We start from the raw sequence: 20,851 nt of genomic DNA on the forward strand, positions 1-20,851 counted from the left end.
CCAGGGCCTCGTCCTCATCCCCACCCTCGATCGGGCCAGATCCTGTGCATCCAATCCCCGTTTATGTGTAGAGACCGGGCGCCAGACACTGCATTTCCTAAGCCCCCTGCAGCTAAGGCTCCGTCGTGGTTTGCGGTCTGCCAATCCAATGCACTTGGGCAGGCTTGGTTTTGGAACTGCCAGACACCCTCTTGTCAGTGGGGGTGGTGGCTACAGAAGTGGCTTCCTGAACATGGCAGGGGCAGCAGCAGCAGCAGCCTCTGTGGCAGTCTAGGTCTATTTCTGCAGGCCTCTCTCTCCCCATCCCAGTACATCTGTTTATCCTGCGATAACTCCCTTTCTGCTTATGTTAGCTAGACTTGACTCTGTTCCCTAGGACTGAATGCAGAGTAATAACACAAACACGTCCTGAGTGGTGCTGCTAGGTTTGACAATCGGCTCTCAAGGAAAAGGTACACAAATCTATAAAGTTTACTGTTATAAAGGGTGTGTTATATATAATTTAAAAATAACAAAATATATCATCCTCTTATGGCACAAGAGCAAAGAGCCTAAAAAAAAAAAAAAAAAGTGGCTCATAAGAGGATAATGATGATTAAGTTACTTAGGGTTTGAGCAGTATCAACAATTGACAAAAAGGTCGACTTAAAATTCTAAATCCCAGGTCCTGAGAAGGAGAGCTTTGGAGTCAGACCTGGGGTGAACCCTGCCTCTGCCCCTCAGCAACTGCATGACTCTGGCCAAGCCACTGAGCCTTCCTGTGCCTCTGTAAAATGGGAACAAGGACACACCGGCCTCCTCTGCACTGACGAGGCTGAAATGAAATAAAGCATACCACCTGGTACACAGGAAGCACTTGATAGAAGTTAGATTTTCCTTTCCCTATCAGCCAACAGAGAAGTTGGCAAAGACAATGCAAATCGCAAAAGAAAAAATTTAGATAGTAAACAAATGATTAGTCTTACCAGTAATCAGAAAAAATATATAAATTGAATCCTCAATGAGGCAGCCACTGCCACCTATTAAATTAGAAAACTTCTGAAGCAATGACTCAGAAGCCTGGCAGAGGTGTGGCGGCATTGGCACAGGTGACATTGCTGGGAGCTACTAAAAGTAGACCCCTCTTTTTGGAAATTGGTTTGTTTCATGAGCCATAAAAATGATGACAGCAGCCCTGGCCTGTTCGTTCAGTGGTAGAGCGTCGGCCTGGCATGTAGGAGTCCTGGGTTCAATTCCCAGCCAGGGTACACAGGAGAAGTGCCCATCTGCTTCTCCACCCCTCCCCTTCTCCTTCCTCTCTGTCTCTCTCTTCCCCTCCTGCAGCCAGGGCTCCATTGGAGCAAAGTTTGCCTGGGTGCTGAGGATGGCTCTGTGGCCTCTGCCTCAGGCGCTAGAATGGCTCTGATTGTGGCAGAGCGACGCCCCAAATGGGCAGAGCATTGCCCCCTGGTGGGCATGCCAGGTGGATCCCGGTCGGGCGCATGCGGGAGTCTGTCTGACTGCCTCCCCGTTTCCAACTTCAGAAAAATACAAAAAAAAAAAAAAAAAAATAGATGACAGCAAGCAATCTCCCTCCCCCTTTTTTTTTTGTATTTTTCCAAAGTTAGAAGCCGGGAGACAGTCAGACAGACTCCTGCATGTGCCTGACGGGATCCACCTGGCATGCCCACTAGGGGGTGATGCTTGGCCCCTCTGGGGCATTGCTCCACTGCAATCGGAGCCATTAGAGCACCTGAGGCAGAGGTTGTGGAGCCATCCTCAGTGCCTGGGCCAACTTTGCTCCACCGGAGCCTTGGCTGTGGGAGGGGAAGAGAGAGACAGAGAGGAAAGAGAGGGGGAGGAGTGGAGAAGCAGATGGGTGCTTCTCCTGTGTGCCCTGACTGGGAATCGAACCCAGGACTTCCACACACTGGGCCAATGCTCTACTGCTGAGCCAACTGGCCAGGGCCAGCAATTTCCCTCTTGAAAATCTGCTTGGCCTGACCAGGCGGTGGCACAGTGGATACAGCCTCAGACTGGGATGTGGAGGACCCAGGTTCGAGACCCCGAGGTCACCAGCTTGAGCGCGGGCTCATCTGGTTTGAGCAAAGCTCACCAGCTTGGACCCAAGGTCGCTGGCTTGAGCAAGGGGTTACTCAGTCTGCTGAAGGCCCACGGTCAAGGCATATATGAGAAAGCAATCAATCAACAACTAAGGTGTCGCACTGCACAATGAAAAACTAATGATTAATGCTTCTCGTCTCTCTGTTCCTGTCTGTCTGTCCCTATCTATCCCTCTCTCTGACTCTCTCTCTGTCTCTGTCAAAAAAAAAAAAAAAAATCTGCTTGGAGGTGATGAGCTTATGGGTGATTTCTTTCCTTTTTCCAGAAAGTTTTATAATGTGGTCCTATCACTTTAATAATTATAATTTTAAAAAGTGAGCTGGCATCCTTAAGATTCAAGAGCCAAAGGCATAATTTAAATATGGATCTGTATATAAACAAACACGTATGATGAGCTCAAGGTGTGGGTACTCCATTGGCTCTCTTTCTAATACCAGCTTTGTATCTTCAAGTTCACAGCAACCCCCTGGGGAGGGGGTGTCATTTACCTTTCGCAGCTAGAACATGCAAGCTGAGGAGAGGCAGTCAATTATGAGTGCTGTAAAACAGCGCTCAGACCCCAGCTGTCTGGCCATCGGTGTTATATTAGGCACGCATGCTCTTCCCAGCTTCACACCCCCAAACCAGACCTCTTACCCTGCAGACAAACATGATGAAGGAGGAGGCAACAACGTCTGTTGAGATCAGCTGCCCATAGGAGTACTTCTCCACCTTCCCCAGGGTTAACAGCTTCCAGAGCTGCTCATCAGACCACGAATGTAACAGATCCATCTCCCTGGGGGGAAAAGCCTGTTAGAGTTCATCGCCCTCCATCACAGAAGGTGCCAAGCTCTTAGCAAGTTCCAGAAAGAGAGCATGTTCTCTGCGCTTGCAAATAAATGCCTGAGTTGGAAGATTTCACACGCCTTCTAGTCGCCTGGCCATAGCCAGTCTCTGTCACATATCATATACTCTGGCTCCCTGGGCCTCCCAGCAGCCCTCCCCCAGCCACTCCCCTCCGCTGCTCAAATACGCCTGCGTGAAGCACCACCCACGATGCTCTCACTCCTGCTCCTCCCTCCAGGACACCTGCCCAGCCCCACGCCCACAACCTGTGGCTCAGTAAGCTCTTCCCATTCCAAGGAACCACCTGAGAGGGCCTCCCTTCAGCTCACTGGCTCTCTGCCCCCAGCCCGGCCGTCCTGGCCCTGCTCTGGTTTGGGCCGCGCATGCCTCCCCATCTCCTATGGCCCTCTGGCTTCAAACAGCCCTGGGGAAACGTCTGGACTCAACTCTTTTTGCCAGATTGCTGCACCCTGTGGTGAAGGCCACTGCAGTGACCACCCTCTAGCTGACCTCCACATACGCAGGGTCTGCTTCCCTCGTACGTAGTCCCAAGGCTCTTAGGTTTCCTCAGCCCCAACAGATCAGGAGCTCAGGACTCGGTGACTCGGGCCTCAGTGGGGGCACTGCGCTCCATCCGGAGCGCCACAGGGGGACAGGGTGGGTGCCACGTCCAGAGGAGGAGAGGGCCTGGAGACACTGGAAGGAAAGTGGGCCACCACAGAAGGAGCGCCTGCTCTGCGCCACGCACTTCCCATGATCATCTCATCAGATCCGTACACCGCCCTTGGGAGCGAGGAATCACTGTCTCCATTTCACAGAGCAGGAGACCAACCTGCTCGGAGAAGTGAAGTGGCCCATCTGGGGTCACGTGGCCAACAGGCCTAAGCACTGAGACTGGAAGGAACCCAGCCCTGTTTTTCCACTGTGTGAACCAATGAACTGCTCCTCCCCTGGAGACTCACTCCCCCCTTGTCAGGCCGCAGCCCCTTTAAGAAGCTCTCTGGCAGCTCGAGTCCACTGGGATGCTCCACCTATCACGATTCCCCATAGCTCCCACCTACAACCTGTACTTTCAGTGCCAGTGCATAGACTTCACTGGCCTTTTTCTTTCTTTTTTTTAAATGGGTGCCCTGACCAGGGATCACACTTGTAACCATGGCATATCAGGATGTCTCTAACCAACTGAGCTACCCAGCCAGGGCTTGACTCTTTGCCTAACTAAAGGAGCACCTGCACATGCCTGGCACAATGACAACACAGAGAAAACAATGGTGAACGGGCGCCTATGCCCTTGCCACCTTCCTGCTTACTGTCTGATGGGGCAACTAAACTGTAAAGCAAGTATTGTGCAGTCAGGAGTTATAGTGTGGACGGGCTTTTAGGGAAACATAGTGTGATAGAAGCGTTGAGCGGGTCCCTATCTATTCTGAGGGGAGGGCGGAGAGGGGGTTGGTTAGTGAGGTGAGGTGGTGAGGCCTAGAGACTTCTGAGTCAGATATTCTGGGACATCGTCATCCTGAGCCTTACTTCTGTCACCCATAAACTGGGCAGAATAAGAGAAACGCCCTCACAGGACTGAATGTGAAATTAGACAAGGCGGGTAATACAAGAGTCTGAGACCCTGTCAAGCCAGCAAGCACTCAGCACAAGTTAGCCACTGTCGGATTACTGTCCCACAAGGCAGGGATATTTGAGCTGAGACCTGACAGTACAGTAGGAGTTTAACAGTGAAGCTGGGCGGGAGGTGAGCACTGAGGACATTTCAGGCAGAGAGGAAAGCACCTGGAATTTCCCAATGGGCCTGGGACCAAGTCAGGCACCCAATAAACACCTGGGGGGACGATGCTGGCTGATGCTGGAGTTACCTAAAAAATTCAAACCGATACTGAGAATCCTTTTTAACTTCCTGGTCCAGCTTATAAGCAAGGAAATCCTCCTGGTCGACAACCAAGAACTCTGTTTCTTCCATACAGACCACGGTGGCCCTCCGTACTGAAGAGCTCAGAAGACCCATCTCCTGTTGGGTAGACAGGGGCAAAGCAAGCGAGAGGCCACGTCTGGCTTCCGGCCTGCAGCCTTGCACCCCTTGCTCCTGCTTCTGTCTCCCCTCTTCCTTGGCAATCTCTCCCCCCGCCAGCCTGCAGGTTCCCCGGCCAGCCCCGTGCTCCTGCTCCTCGCCCTTCCGTGGGCTCACTCCTCCCTCTTAATATGCTGCCCGTGGGAAAAGAGGCAACAGGCTCAGCCAGGCCTTAGCGAGGAGTCCCTGTGTCTCTAAGGCAGGGGTCCCCAAACTTTTTACACAGGGGGTCAATTCACTGTCCCTCAGACCGTTGGAGGGCCGGACTATTAAAAAAACTATGAACAAATCCCTATGCACACTGCACATCTTATTTTAAAGTAAAAAAAAAAAAGGGAACAAATATAATATTTAAAATAAAGAAAAAGTAAATTTAAATCAACAAACTGACCAGTATTTCAATGGGAACTATGGGCCTGCTTTTGGCTAACGATATGGTCAATGTCGGGTTCCATATTTGTCACTGCTAGCAGTAACAAGTGATATGACGGCTTCCAGAGCCGTGAGGCATGCGTCCCGCGTCACCGGAAGTAGTACTGAACGTGAGCAACGCTGCGCTTTGCAGCCCCGCCACACACAGTACTCCAGCTCCTCTCACTGACCACCAGTGAGAGGTGCCCCTTCCAGAAGTGCGGCAGGGGCTGGATAAATGGCCTTGGGGGCCGCATGCAGCCTGCGGGCCATAGTTTGGGGACCCCTGCTCTAAGGAGTCACATAGGGAACATAGTCCTCAAACATCGCAAATGAAGAGGCCGGTCTTGGATATCATTTGGTCCAACTCAATCAGCATTTGACAGGTAAGGGTGCTGGAAACCACGGCAGGGCAGTGGGTTGCACAGAGCATAAGGCAGGACTGGGCCTGCCAGCAGGTTCTAACAGGAATCCTCTCACCCCCCAACCCCAGTCCAGGGAGCCAGGCCCCTCCCCCATTACCCCAAAACAGTCGCCCTTGCTCAGCAACATCGGGTGTGGGTCCTGGAAGGCGCTACTGCCATCCTCGTCGTCAGTCACCGCGACTTTGCCCAGGTAGACGAAATAAAAGCTGCGGTTCTTCCGCCCCTTCTTTATGATCACACGCCTGCGACCAAACCTGGGAAGAGACCATGTGATCTGGTAGCAACACAGAGCCCGGTCATGCTGAGGGGAGAGCTGGACTGGCTGTGCTCTTTGCTCCGGAGTATGACAGCACAGACGGGGACTAGAACGGACCTCCGAGGAGCCCAGTCCCAGCCTCAAGCTCCACTTCTTCACTAGCGCTTACCTAGTCACCCACCTCTGTCAAACTGAATCTTCCTCAGAGCAGTCTGCGTGGTCAATGCTCAACGAACAGTTGTGAAATAAATAAATGAATGAACAAATGCCAGAAGCAATGAATGAGTAGCTAAATAATTAAGAGCACTGGCTTTGGAGTCAAACCAGGATCCCAGTCCTGGTTCTGCCCCTAACTATGTACCACTGGGTGACTCAGAGCCCCTTCTGAGCTTCAGTTTCTCTTGTCTGTAAACTACAGATGAGTATGCCCAGAAAGAGACAGATACATGGTCTCACTATGATCTGTAAGAACTCACTACCCAACTGGGAACCCTTCGAGTAGAAGCACCCAGGCCAAGAGAACACTGGGAGTTAGTGCTTTAGCTCAGAGGGGAATTCCTCTACTTCAAATTCAAGCTCAAATCTCACTTCTTTCAATATCTGTTCATTTCCTTCATTTATTCAGCTAAATAAATGTCAGCTAAATTAAGCTAAATAAATGTCAGCTGTGCCAGGCACAGTGGACAAAGGACATAGATTTCACTCTCAAAATTACAGTCAAGTAAAAAGGTAAATAAGATTTTAAAATGCTTAAAGAGAGGTAAGTACAGACTAATTCAGAAGCACAGAGAAGGGCATTTAACCCAGCTTAGGAAGGCCAGAGAAAGCTCTAGGATGGTGTCTGCAGCCATCAACGTGGACAGAGAGAAGGAAGAACACCCAGGCAGAGGGACCACCATGTCCAAAGGCACAAAGGTGGCTGGAAGCTGGTACATTCAAAGAGATAACCGTAAGCTCCACTGGAGAGGAAAACAGAAGAAGGGAAGGAAGCCAGGGGAGCAGTGGGAGAGAATTCTGGCTCCATCCCATCGCGAGGACTTCAGAAGCTGGGCTATGCTTGGATTTTACCCAGAAGGCCATGGGGAGCTCAAAGTCTGCCCTTTGGCCTCTGCCAAGGCCAGGCTGCCATTTCCCTCAACTCTAACCTCCCCGCACTGCCCTCAGCAGGTCCTCCTCGTCCTCCTTCCCATCCTCACTGAGCCACCAGCAGCAGGAGAGCCCACCCTCTGCACAGGCCAAGTGTAACTTCCTTTGTTCCATCAATTTGTTCACACTGCTCCTCATGCCTGGAATGGCTTTTCCTCTCTTATCCACCTATTCAAATTTTTTCAAGGCACTCCAGGTCCAGCTCAGAGCCTACCTCCTCCAGGAAGACCTCTCTGACTCAGCCCATAGCAACATCTCCCCTTCTGAGTTTCCAGGGTATCCACTGGCCTCATGACCCTGTGGCAACTTCTGAGAGGCAGGAATCAGAGAACAGATGGACTGAGGACATTAGCCTAGAGCAGTGGTCCCCAACCCCCGGGCCGCAGACCAGTACCGGTCCATGGGCCATTTGGTACCGGTCCGCAGAGAAAGAATAAATAACTTACATTATTTCTGTTGTATTTATATTTAAGTCTGAACGATGTTTTATTTTTAAAAAATGACCGGATTCCCTCTGTTACATTCGTCTAAGACTCACTCTTGATGCTTGTCTCGGTCACGTGATACATTTATCCGTCCCACCCTGAAGGCCGGTCCGTGAAAATATTTTATGACATTAAACCGGTCTGTGGCCCAAAAAAGGTTGGGGACCACTGGCCTAGAGTCAGTAGATTCAGACTCTCCTCTGGCTATGGGCTTGTTCAGAGACAAATCAGAGGCTATGTCAACTTAGGAAAGACAATGACAATGACTAGATGGGAGGAGGTGGGCACATTCAGCCAGGAAATAAGACTTTGGGGACAAAAGAGCACAGCCAGTGTTCACTCAAGTGTAGACTTCTAGAGCTGGAGCCAGAAGGAGCCTCAGAGACCATGGAGCTTAATCTACATTTTCAGGAGGAGGAAAGTGGGGCCCAGGGAGCCCACAACTTGCTGCAGGTCACAGGGTGAATCCCACTGGAGTCAGCACTAGAACCTGAATTTCCTACAGTAGACAGCTATTGCTTTTGCTCAAGCATCTGGTCACAATTTTCTACCAACTAAACCCTGATTTTTTTGGGGGGGGAATACCCTCAGACCATCAGAGCATCACTGCCCACTGATGAGTCGAGACAAGCCAATCTGGTTCAGAAAGAACTAATCCCAAGGCTCTGACTTCAGGGGCTGGGGGGAGTTATTCTCTCTTTTCCAAAAGGACGGAAGTTTAGAGCTGGGGCTGGAGCAACCACTCACTACCGTGAGAAGTCTGGCTGAGGAGGTGGATTGTGCTATGAAGTCCCAAGAGATGGAGACAGCCAGGCAGACGGACACTGGGTCCTGGTGACACTGAACCCCTGAATCCAGCTGAGCCGGAAACTGGAGAACTATCCAGGACTTTTCAGATACACGAGCCCCCAGTGCATTCCCGTGGGCTGCATTTTCTGTTACTTGCAACTGGAAGAACCCTGTCTAATCAGCTCATTCCGAGTCTTGGCAATAATCAGCAAGTAGCTTTAACAATCACCATCTCTGGGTCTGTACAAAAGCCATACTATCCTCACTTCACTGGTGAGGATACTAGGCTCAGAAAGGTTTAGTGGCTTGTCTGAGGTCACAGTGGGGCAGACAGGGCATTGAGTTCCAGAGCTTCCCAAATTTGGGACACAGCACTACGTGCACCTCTTTATTAAGGCACCGAATAATAACAGCAGCATATCTAATAACTACCACATCTTCAAAGATGTGATAAACGATTTTTCAAAAAATCTGCAACAACTTATATATGATGTGAAAAATATCTGTTATTTCTTTTGGTGAAAAAGTCACAGGAATGTCTAATCCGAGAGTGGTTTGTTATCTGCAACCATGATTGAAGAAAATGATCAATTTTAGTTAGAGATAAATGAAAATACAGATATAATATTTTTCTCATCCAAGTTCAAGACCCTTGCCCTGGTTCCTATCTGGATGTAGTATAACCACCTGCGATCCCTTCTGGCTTTTTGGGCTCTGCTACTTATTATCCGAGTGACCTAGGTTGAGTCATTCCCCCCTTCTGAGCCTCAGTTTTCTCAACTGGAACATGAAGGGCTTGGACCAGATCCTTTCTGAGATTCCTACCAGAGTCTCTCCCGATTCGGTGGCTCCTTAATTCTGGGTAGACTCTCAATAAAGAGATGGGATCAGTTGTGCTGCAACCGTAACAGCCAGCACCAAGGTGAACAGATGACTTTGTACGGCTGACACCCTCACAGAGAGGCTGGCACCCCTGCCCAGCCCCGCTCCAGCCCAGGGGCCAAGGAGTATGCCCCCCACTGACCGTTCAAAGCGAAGGACTTTGGCCAGCAGCAGCTGCAGGGGCTCTGAGTAATTCCGGTAGCAAGCCAGAGACTGCAAGAGGTTCAGGAGGACCTGGATCTCGGGCTCCGTCCTCCACGAAGGCTTCTTCTGTGCGATCTCAATGGCCCTTGGAGGGAAGAAACCCTGGGGAGAGAGAACCAGAGTGACATGCAGGACCCCGCAGTTTTCCCCATGGGCCAGTGGCCAGCTCCTCACACTCCTGCTCTTATACTTCCCCACTCCCCACCCAACAGTGGCTGGCATGCAGTAAGTGCTCACTGTGCACCATGCACCAGGAAACACATCTTACACACACCATCTCACTGCACCTTCGTCCAGCCCAAGAAGCGAAGTGTGATTATTATTCCCATCTGACAGACGAAGACGCTTGGGCAGAATCAGGACCTAGATCTGCTACGTACCAAGGCATATCCCCAACTACTGAGCACAGTGCTGCTGCTGTTCATTGACCTCCCACCCCAGGCAATATGGGAGCCGGCAGGACATGCACACTGCAGTCAGAGGAGACCTCCCCTGCCCCAGCCTACACTTCCGCGTGCTACAGGGGACTAAGGAACAGAGAACCTACAGGGCCTATCAGCTAGCCCTTATGCACTAGGCTCGTGGACCATTGGTGAGCAGATCCAGCCATTCACCCACTACCCCCACCTGCTGGGAAAATGGTACTTGAGTTATTAACACCCCCACTGGCTGCCCATTGCACTTAGAATAAACCCTTAACTTCATACCACAGCCTCGTGGCCCACGTGGCCTGACGCCCTGTCTCCCTAACGCCCTCCCACCTCACCTCCTGCCTCTCCCCCTCATTCTCCAGCCTCAAGCCTTCTACCCGTCTTTGGGAGGTGCCAAACTCGCTTCTATCTTGCGGTCTTTGCTTGGGCTCTTTCCTCTGCCTGGAATGTTCTTTCCCCACAAAGAAGGCTGTCCCCTCTTCCCCATTCTGATCTCAACTCCCGTGTCCTCAGGGGGACCCTACTGGATCAACTGAGCTAACATAGCAGGGCCCCCTTCCCAGCACCCTGTAAGCTCTGAATCCTCTTCCTCAAAGCACTTAATTCTTTTTCGTTAATTACCCTTTTTCATATTCTATCTGTCGTTTCCCCAATACCCCCCACACACAAACACACAATCTACAACTGTGCTGTCCAATATGGCAGCCAATAACCACATGCGGCTATTTAAATTTAAATTAGATATAAAAATAATTTCTTCAGTCACTCAAGGGCTCAATGGCTACACTTGTCTGCTGACTATGAGACTATTGAACACCTGCATTATCGCAAAAGGTTCTGTGGGACAAGGCTGCTCTAGAATATAAGCCCCAATGTAAACACGACTGTGGCCTTGTCTATCTTGTTTACCGCTCTAGAATAATGTCTCACGTGTGGAGGACACTCACTACCCCCTCCCCCAATCCTTAGGAACCCCCTTTTAAGTTTAGTTTTTGGTCACAGTCCAAATGCTGCTCTGAGGGACAGGCTGTGTGTGTGTGTGCATGTGTGCGTATATCAGCTTGATTGCAATATAATTCACATACCATAGGATTCACTATTTAAGTATATCATTCAATGATTTTTAGTGTCATCACAGAGTTGTGTAACTATCACCACAATGGATTTTACATCCTTTCAACACCCTAAAAGAAACCAATACCCATTAGCAGTCACTCAGGGGCCAGGTTTTTACATTGGGTCTCTACTCCTGTGTCCGTGTTGGAGCCAGAGCCACACAGGAGGCTAAGAGGCCTTGCCGACACAACGGCTATGTCCTGTGTCCCCTCTGCTGTCCTCACCCTGCTATACACAGAATTGTCTTGTCTCTAGAGTGCTGTGACCCTCAGAGAGGCCCGCAGTCTCTCCTGTCTGAAGGGCCGAATCTGAGTCCATTTCAGTGCCCAGTGTCAGACACTGGCCGGTCTGAAAGTTGAAAAAACAACAACAGAATGTGGATGACTTAACTGTGCTTCATGCATAATGGGGCATGAGAAATCATGATTATGCCCAGGAAGGGCAGGCAGCAGAAGCCACACCTGGGCTCCCAAGGGGGCAGGGTGGCACAGGTCCTCCTGGTAACAGTGACAGAGCTCAACCTGGCCTCCTCTCCCTGAGGAAAACCAATGTGGCCACTCCAGGCCGGGGTCGAGTCGAGTCTTCCCTGGTGAAAACTTCAGATCTCAGCTCCCTTTCAAATTTACATTGAATTTTACATTCTGATGAAAATCCAGCATTTGGTAGAGAGAAGCCAGGAAAGTAGCCATGATTCTTGCAATTCAGAGAACAGGTCACACAGTGCAACGCCTCATCCAGACGTGAGGCATGTGCGCATCAGAATGGCCATCCTATATTCCAGCGTCTCTCGGGGGGCTGGGGGCAAAGCCAGAACTCACACAGGCCACTGCTTTTCCCGCCACCCTGCTCTCTCTCCTCTGGCTGGGGCTCCCACCCCCTCCTCACGCAGGCCACTGCTTTTCCCGCCACCCTGCTCTCTCTCCTCTGGCTGGGGCTCCCACCCCCTCCGCTGGGCCTTCTGCTGTTTCCCACGGGTCCAAGTGCAGGAGCGCCCCCGGCTGGTGGTTCTGCTCAGCTATACACAACGAGGAGCTGGGGGCGGCGAGGGGCTCAGTGTTGGAATGCCAGGACTGGAAGGGATCACTGAGATGGCCTGTTTCACAGGTGAGGAAACCAAGTGGCTAGCGCAGGGTGACACGCAGGGCTGGTGGCAGAACCTGGACTGAACCCAGCAGTCCTGATGCCCAGCCCACAGCTCCTTACAGGCCACGATGCAGAAAGAAAATGCCCAGCATCAAGGTCAGAACTCTGCGTACCGACTCTGCCACGAAGTCCATGGTATCAAATGTGATTCGTCTGTGTTTCCTTATCTGGAAGAAAAGAAAAAGAAAAAAGAAAGGGGAGAGAAAAGAGAATCCATTAAGACTGCTTCTAGAATTCTGCACTGAGACCCTGCCGCATACCTGGACCACCACAGCGGGCAGGAAGGCCTGGGAAAGCGACCAGCTGGGCTTCTCGGTCCACCTCCGCTCACGGCCCCAACTCAGCCCAAGACCTGGGCCCAGCGGCGACAGTGAATCATTGTCAAGAGAGGGAGAGACAGGGGTGAGGAGAGGGAGAGGGGAATAAGAGAGGAAGGAGAGAGAAAAGGAAGAAGGAAAAGAAGCAAACAGATGGGAAAGTACAGCGGGAAAGAAAAGAATAAAAAGGAGGGATAAAAGGAAGGAACAGATGAAGCCAACCTCTGTTGAGTACTGATAAGAGGCCAGGCACGGCACGCCTCCCCTGTCTTACCCCTTCTCACCTTCAGAACAAAGCAGGTATTAAGCCCATTCTGGACTTGGGTGGAATGAAGGAACTTGTCCAAGGATTACACAGCAAGTAAATGGCTCTCGTCTAGCGGGCGGCCAGGAGGAGAAGGTATAAGAGGTTTTGGAGATGAATTAACCCAACTCCATCCTCACAGGGGTAGTCAACCTTTTTATACCTGCCGCCCACTTTTGTATCTCTCTTAGTAGTAAAATTTCCTAACCACCCACCAGTTCCACAGTAATAGTGATTTATAAAGTAGGGAAGTAACTTTACTTTATAAAATTTATAAAGCAGAGTTAAAGCATATAATAATTATTTACTCCTGACCAGGCGGTGGTGCAGTGGATAAAGCGTTGAACTAGGATACGGAAGGACCCAGGTTCGAGACCCCAAGCTCGCCAGTTTGAGCACGGGCTCATCTGGCTTGAGCAAAGCTCACCAGCTTGGACTCAAGGTCGCTGGCTCAAGCAAGGGGTTACTCAGTCTGCTGAAGGCCTGTGGTCAAGGCACATATGAGAAAGCAATCAATGAACAACTAAGGAGTCCCAACGAAAAACTGATGATTGATGCTTCTCATCTCTCTCCGTTCCTGTCTGTCTGTCCCTATCTATCCCTTTCTCTGACTCTTTCTCTGTCCCTGAAAAAAAAAAAATTATTATTATTTACCAAGTACTTGATGTCGGATTTTCACTAAGTTTGCAGAATCAATCTTTATAAAATAACTTACTAAAGTTAAATCTATCTTTTTATTTATACTTTGGTTGCTCCGCTACTGCCCACCATGAAAGCTGGAATGCCCCCTAATGGGCGGTAGGGACCAGGTTGACTACCACTGCCAGATGCAGAGAAGGTGTGGGAAGAGTATAGAAGGGGACAGAGAGAGAAAAATATGTGGGGGGAGGTGGGGGTGAAAGAGAAGGACAAACAAGGCCCTGACCACCATCTCTGTAGCTATTTCTTGTCCTTCCCAGAGCCCCCTCAGAGCCCTGTCCTCTGCGCCATTTAGAGTTGGGGTGTCCATGTGGTGCTGCTCAGGGAGGCCAGGGAAGGGAAGGGGCGGTGCTCGGGAGGCCCCGGGCTCACACACTGCACGGTGAGCTGGTCTCCGGGTCCCTCCACCCGGCCGTTTGCCCAGCCGTCCAGCTCTCTGCCGGGCAGCGCTGGGACACCCTAGACCACTCTGAGAGGCTTCGCTCAAGGCCACACTGACCGGCTAATGTCAGGGTTAGCTTCACACTCCCTTGATGACAAACCTGACTCTGATCGCCAGCTTCCTACTGCGCAGGCGTCCACCCGGCTCTGCTGGTAACCAGACTCCTGGTCTCCAGGGCCCTTCCCTTCAACACCTAATGACCTCCTGAGTCAGAACGTCCTTCCTGAGGGCTAATCTCAGTCTCTCAGGTTACACTTCTTCTACTCCCTCCCTTCCCATCTCACGGCTGCGGACTTGCTTAGTTTGCCTGCACAGTGTTTTCAAACTATATGAATGTGACGGTCTTTGGATGGGACTGCCCTTCCTCTCCGGCTGGCTACAGGCCCCTTCTCCCTGCTACATCTTAAACTCGGCCACACACACGCAGTTACACCATCTCCTGGCCCCCTAGAAACCCACTGAAGACCACCTTCTTTTGCCCCCCCCACCATCCCCCCTCTTGGCTCCTTTCCTTCAGAAACCACTTGGGAAGTTTCCTGGCGTGAATCGCAGAGTCAGGGAGGAGGCAGAGGCAGGGGACACTACCCAGCCCTGGGTAGGAACAAAGAGCTTTGGGGAACCAGAAGAAGCTGACACAATGGTGATAAACTTTTCTGAGAGAAAAAAAGGGCTTTCCAACAGCCATTGGGATAAAGTATCTGAAACGGGGATCTTCTGGAACATCTAGAAAGCATGGTCACCGGAATGAACAGGGCCCTGCAAATGCTCCCTTCTGATTAAGGCAGGAGGCGGGAAAGAAGGGAGAGAAGAAACCCCCAGCTGGACTTCTCCTGGCTCTTACGGTCTCTGCTGGCGGGGAGACGGCCTTCCCCACAGCCGAGGTACCACGCGGAGGGAGTCGCACTAGGTGCACACTACCAGCCCCTCGTTCCACCCGGAGAGGGAGTGACCAAACCCCTTGGTGGATACGGAAGGAGAAACCGGACATGGTCCCTTCCTTCTCCTTCCCTCTGAGCCCCACTCCCTCTGCCGCTCTCTGCTGGGGATTCGAGGCAGGAGGCCCTGCTGCAGCAGCAGCCCGCTGAGGCCCAGTGCAGCCTGCGACTGGCTGTGCCGGGCTGTCCAGTCCGGGGGCTCAGCACCAGGTGTCCCTCTCGTTTGATGATCAAAAGTCACCTTCTCCAATATAAACTTCACCATTAGTAAAAGAGACAGTTGGGGTCTCCCTTCTGCTTGACCCTTTGCCATTTCTCTCAGCTGGTAGAGGACTAGGAAGTGGGGTGCTGTTTAAAGGACCCCCTTAAGCCCTGCTGCTAATCCCACTGAGCCCAGCACTTACATCCCAGAAGGAGAAGACGGGGTGCCTTCTGTAAGCGGTCTCAGTGACCTGATACTCCCGGAACCCCCCGAGGCCTCTGCGGAACATCTTACACACTCGGATCATCATGATGACATTCAGGACGATCTGGTACAGCCCCTGTGGAAACAAGAGCAATGGAAACCGTCTGTTTTCAACCATCAACAGCAGGCAGGCTAGTGCTGAAGCTGGTGAAATGCAATAGGATTATATGCGGTGGTGTGCTACAGTGATGGTTACATCTTCAGGAAGTTTTCAAGACTGTTAAAACCATGTTGCCTGACCAGCCGTGGTGCAGTGGATAGAGCACCGGCCTGGGATCCTGAGGACCCAGGTTTGAAACCCTGAGGTCACCAGCTTGAGTGTGGGCTTATCCAGCTTGAATGCGGGCTCACTGGCCTGAGTGTGGGATCATAGACATGATCCCATGGTCACTGGCTTAAGTCCAAAGGTCACTGCCTTGGCCCTGGCCAGTTGGCTCAGCGGTAGAGCGTCGGCCTGGCATGCAGGAGTCCCGGGTTCGATTCTCGGCCAGGGCACACAGGAGAGGCGCCCATTTGCTTCTCCACCCCTCCCCCTCTCCTTCCTCTCTGTCTCTCTCTTCCCCTCCTGCAGCGAGGCTCCATTGGAGCAAAGATGCCTCAGGCACTAGAATGGCTCTGGACGCAACAGAGCAATACCCCAGAGGGGCAGAGCATCGCCCCCTGGTGGGCATGCTGGGTGGATCCCGGTAGGGCGCATGCGGGAGTCTGTCTGACTGCCTCCCTGTTTCCAGCTTCGGAAAAAAAAAAAATGAAAGAAAAAAAAAAAAAAAGAAAACAAAGGTCACTGCCTTGAGTCCAGAAGTTGCTGGCTTGAGCAACGGGTTACTCACTCTGCTGGAGCCCCCTGGGTCAAGGCACATATGAGAAAAGCAATCAATGAACAACTAAGGTGCCACAATGAATTGATGCTTCTCACCTTCCTTCCTGTCTACTCTCTCTCTGTCTCTGTCACACACATAAAAAAAAAGTCTTCATACTCCTTACCAGTTCCTTCTTCTGGACCTGCCAGGAATTGACCCTCGAAAATCTCCTCGTGGTTCCTGATTTGGCAAATGGCACAAACCGCTTTGCCTTTCAAGGGTAGGACCACAAATCCTTCCCCAACAATCCAGTTATATCAGAAATAAATAGTAGCATTCATTACTATTTATTACTATTCACTAATATTCATTACAAAGGAATAGAAATTCCCTTAGTAGCACAATAAGTATTCCCCTCCACTCCTCATACCCTATCAACAGCTTCCAGAAGCCTTGTTCTGAGGAAACCTCATCCTAGAAATCTCCTTGTCACAATGAAGGATTCTGGAAGGAAGAGAACCAAGATCCGAGAAGCTAACATTTATTTAACATTCACAGACAGGATCTTAGTTCATCTTCATAACTACCACGAGATGAGAGACCCTACGCCCAGTCCACACACGAGGAGACTGAGGCTCCATGACAAAATGACTGTCAGAGCCAGGGGTCTATAGAAAAGAAAGTAGGACACTGCTGGACTGGGGCCCAGGGCATCTAACACCTCAGTCTGGGAACCACTCTGAGTCTCAGGACTTGGACACCCTGAAATGTAGGCGTATGACACTGTCCTAGAAATCTTGTTAAATCAGTAAATCAGGAACACTCAGCAAATTGGAACTCCTCTAGGGCACCAAATGTTGAAAGAAATTTGGTGACTGGAACTCAATGACTCAGGGGTCCTTTCAAAAGTAGAGAAGAATACAGGGTCTAAATTACTTTTTCCTCTTAGACTAAAGATGGTGGTTGACTATCCCAATTTGCTCTTGTATAAGGACCCTCAGTGAAAAACTGTGACATGTATTGCTTGATTTGCCATTCCTACCCCACTATGCCTATCTGCCAACTCTCCCCCAACTGACAGCCAAATGAAAGGGCATTGAACACAGTGAAGACAGCTGGACAGCTGGGAACAAAGACCCAGGCTCTGAATTACTAAATTCGAAGGCCACCATTCCTGATGCGAGACACTAACCACTTACAGAGATGAAAAGAGAGAGAGTTGGTTTTTTACTGCTTAGCTGGAGAAAAGATGGAAAAGACTCAGCAATAGAGGAAGAGAAGATTTCAGAAAGAAAGAGTGAGAGAGAGAGCAGTATGGAGTTTTTGCCTCCCCTGCCACAGATCTGGTCTTGAAGAAAATAAGAGAAGATCCCCTATAAAAGTTTAGGGGGACCCTGATCAGGTAGCTCCATTAGAGCGTTGTTTTGATATGCCAAGGTTGCAGGTTCAATTCCCCGGGATCAGGGCACATACAAGAATCAACGAATGAATGCATAAATAAGTGGAACAACAGACCTCTCTCTCTCTCTCTTTCTCTCCCTCTCTCCCTCCCTTTCTCTCTCTCTGAAATAAACACATTTCAAAGGTTTAGGGGGGTTCTGAGAGAAACTACTGGGCACGGGGAAAGCACAAGAGATAATGGGAGGTGGCTGTGGAAAGGCAGGTGGTCCCATCAGTTCTCCAAGTTGCCTGAGTATCCAAGTGACATAGAGAGGACCCACACTAGTGAGGGGCATCAGAAGATGCCAATAAGTAGGACCAAGAACTTGACAAGACCCCAAAAGTAGAAACTCCCAACCTCGCCTCCTGCGAGCTGTGGCTGTAATTTCCCAGAGAACTGGATCAGTGCTGGGGAGGAAGAGGCAGGAAGTCTGGAAAGCTCTGAACTGACCTAAGGCGAATCAATAAGCCTGAAATTACATTCCCTCGAAATTACTGAATCTCCATTTTTCTAAAGACATCTAAACTGTCTGCAAGGAGGCAGGCTAGGAACTCCGTCAGACATTAAAGTCAGTTGTAGTATATGTGCTGCCGAAGCGAGCACTAAAGTCAGTTCTAGAAATTAAGAAAGTACTATTTCTGTCCCAGGTCCTCATCCCATAACCGAGGAAAATGTCATAAAGAGCACTGGTCCTACTCCTATGTGATCTTGGGTAAATTAGCCATATGGGGCCTCATTTTCCTCCTTATAAGATGGAGTTAAAACTTAATTCCACAAATAACTTCTTTTTAAGATAAGATTATTGTTTTGCTAATTATAAAAGTTATGTAACAAATGTTTATAGAGCTCCAACTACGTATAAAGGAGGAAAAGGTGAGTAAGACATGGTCTCTCCTCATGAGTTCACAATACGACAGGGAAGAAAAATGCTACCACCATCATAAGACAAGGTCACACTATAATAAAGTTATAAACATACATGAAGGGAGGGCAGGGCCTGTGCAGAGAGCAGGAGACGTGAGATGCTCAGGAGGTATGGCCAGAAGTGAGGCTGGGATTGCAGAGGACCCAAACTAGCCACCCAGGGGCCAAAGTGAGCTTGAGACTGCTTTATTTGACCTGAGTTTTTGTTAAAATATTGTTAAAACTAAATTTGCTTCTATTTAATTGGGGAATGAGCTCTCTTTATTTAAAGGAAAGTTATAGTAAAAAAATAAATAGCACCCAGACCTATATAAATATATTCTTCAAAAGTGGGAGAGGGAGGCAGAGAGCAAGAAAAGCAAATGGCAGAAGAAAGGCACTCGCCAGAAAAGTTAACATGAAACAGATGAAAATTATGAACAACAAAGAACTGAGAGGGTCGAGTGAATTTTAAAACAAGAGATCAAAGCAAAGATGCCATAACTCAAAGAAGAGATGAGAGGACCAGTGGAGGAAATAGCATTCACTGGCAGAGCTCAGGGAAAAAGTGGTTGGTTTTTTTTTTAAATCTCAGAAGTGAAGGTCATTTCTGAAACATCAAAAGGGGAAGTTAGCCTTGCTGAATACAGAGGATTAGATTGCAAAAAGCGGCCCTGGTCAGATAGCTCGGTTGGTTAGAGCATAGTCCCCAAGTGCAGAGGTTGCTGGTTTGATCCCTAATCAGGGCACAAACAGGAGCAGGTTCATGTTCCTGTCTCTCTCTCTCTCCCTCCCTTCCTCTCTCACTAAAATCAATAATTAAAAACAAAAACAAAAAAAGAGTGCAAAAAGCAAATGAAGGAGTTGAAAATAAATATTTAAAAAGGAACCAGCCCTGGCCAGGTGGCTCAATGGATAGAGCAACATCCTGGCACACCGAGGTCCCAGGTTCAATCCTGGGTCAGGGCACATACCAGAAACAAATAATGGCGTGCACAACTAAGTGGAATAACGAGTTGATGCTTCTCTCTTTCTCTCTCTCACACACAAATCAATGGGGGGAAAAAGATTAAAAAGAAAGGAACTGGAAAATAATATAGATAACAAGTATGGAGATAATAGAGGATGTAAGGCAGTGTAAGTACATGGATTTCTTCAACTTTTATAGCTGTAAATCGTTTTCTGTTTATTGCAATATAATTGTGTTAGTTTAAGGTGTGCTACATGATTTGAGATATATATAGATATATGTTAGTCTCTGACTAACATATATGTATGTATATTACGAAATACCATAATTCCCCATGTATAAGATGCACCCTTTCCCGAAAATTTTGGAGTCTAAAAACTGGGTGCATCTTATACAGTGGTTGTAGATTTTTTTTACTTGCATTTCCCGCTTTTCTGCGCTTGTTTTTGCACTCATTGTTGTAGACAGTGGTTCATCATCAGACAGAGATGAGGACAAGCTAATAGATGGGAGTTTTGACAGTGATGAAGAGTTGTATGAATTTTATGATGAATAAAACTTGAGTTCAATAACTTTATGTAATACATTTCTTTCAAAATTTGGGCCTCAAAATTAAGGTGCATCTTATACATGGGAGCTTCTTATATATGGGGAAATACGGTAATTGTCACAATAAATTTGGTTAATATCCATCACCTCACATAGTTAAATTTTTCTTCTTGTGATGAGAACTTTTAAGAACTATAAATCTTAATACACCTTTTAAACTTGATAAAGGAAGAATCAGATGTGTGAGCATATTTAAAGATATAAAGAGAACTAACAATAGGCTGGACAGAAAAGAATGAAAAAAGGTATAACGATTACTCTTTTTGACTTTTATACCACATATATATGATATATATGATATGATATATATATGATCTATATATCACCTATTGAGGGAAAGAATGAATTCTTAAAATTTCTATGAGGTAAGTTCTATTACATCCACGTTTTACAGACATAAAACTATGACTAGAGATAGCAAACAATTTACCTAATGAAGACAACAGCAAACATTTTAAAAAGCCCTTTCTTTCCAAGGGCTTTAATGGTTTAATCCTGTCAACAACTCTGGCGAAAGGCAAATAAATCCTGCAATGGGGATTCCAATCAAAGCAGCCTAGCCTAGCACTGTGCTATTCAATTAAACACAGACACACACACACACACACACACACACACACACACACAGTAAATTATATATGTATCAGAATTTAAAACTTCCTAGTAGCTACA

General features: G+C 48.9%; 1 protein-coding gene across 2 annotated transcripts in view; it reads right to left on the bottom strand.

Annotated features, from left to right (window-relative positions):
* CNBD2 (cyclic nucleotide binding domain containing 2) overlaps nt 1-20,851 on the bottom strand; it is a 49,071-nt gene that overhangs the window by 27,453 nt on the left and 767 nt on the right. For both annotated transcript variants that reach the window (XM_066383921.1, XM_066383922.1), the window contains exons 2-7: nt 15,395-15,532; nt 12,407-12,460; nt 9,542-9,705; nt 5,939-6,095; nt 4,794-4,945; nt 2,740-2,878 (exon numbers count right to left, since the gene is read on the bottom strand). In XM_066383921.1, coding sequence (XP_066240018.1) covers nt 2,740-2,878; nt 4,794-4,945; nt 5,939-6,095; nt 9,542-9,705; nt 12,407-12,460; nt 15,395-15,532 — 804 coding nt within the window. The remainder of the gene's footprint in view (nt 1-2,739; nt 2,879-4,793; nt 4,946-5,938; nt 6,096-9,541; nt 9,706-12,406; nt 12,461-15,394; nt 15,533-20,851) is intronic.

Source organism: Saccopteryx leptura, chromosome 5, assembly GCF_036850995.1.
Source record: "Saccopteryx leptura isolate mSacLep1 chromosome 5, mSacLep1_pri_phased_curated, whole genome shotgun sequence".
Classification (NCBI taxonomy): Eukaryota; Metazoa; Chordata; class Mammalia; order Chiroptera; family Emballonuridae; genus Saccopteryx; species Saccopteryx leptura.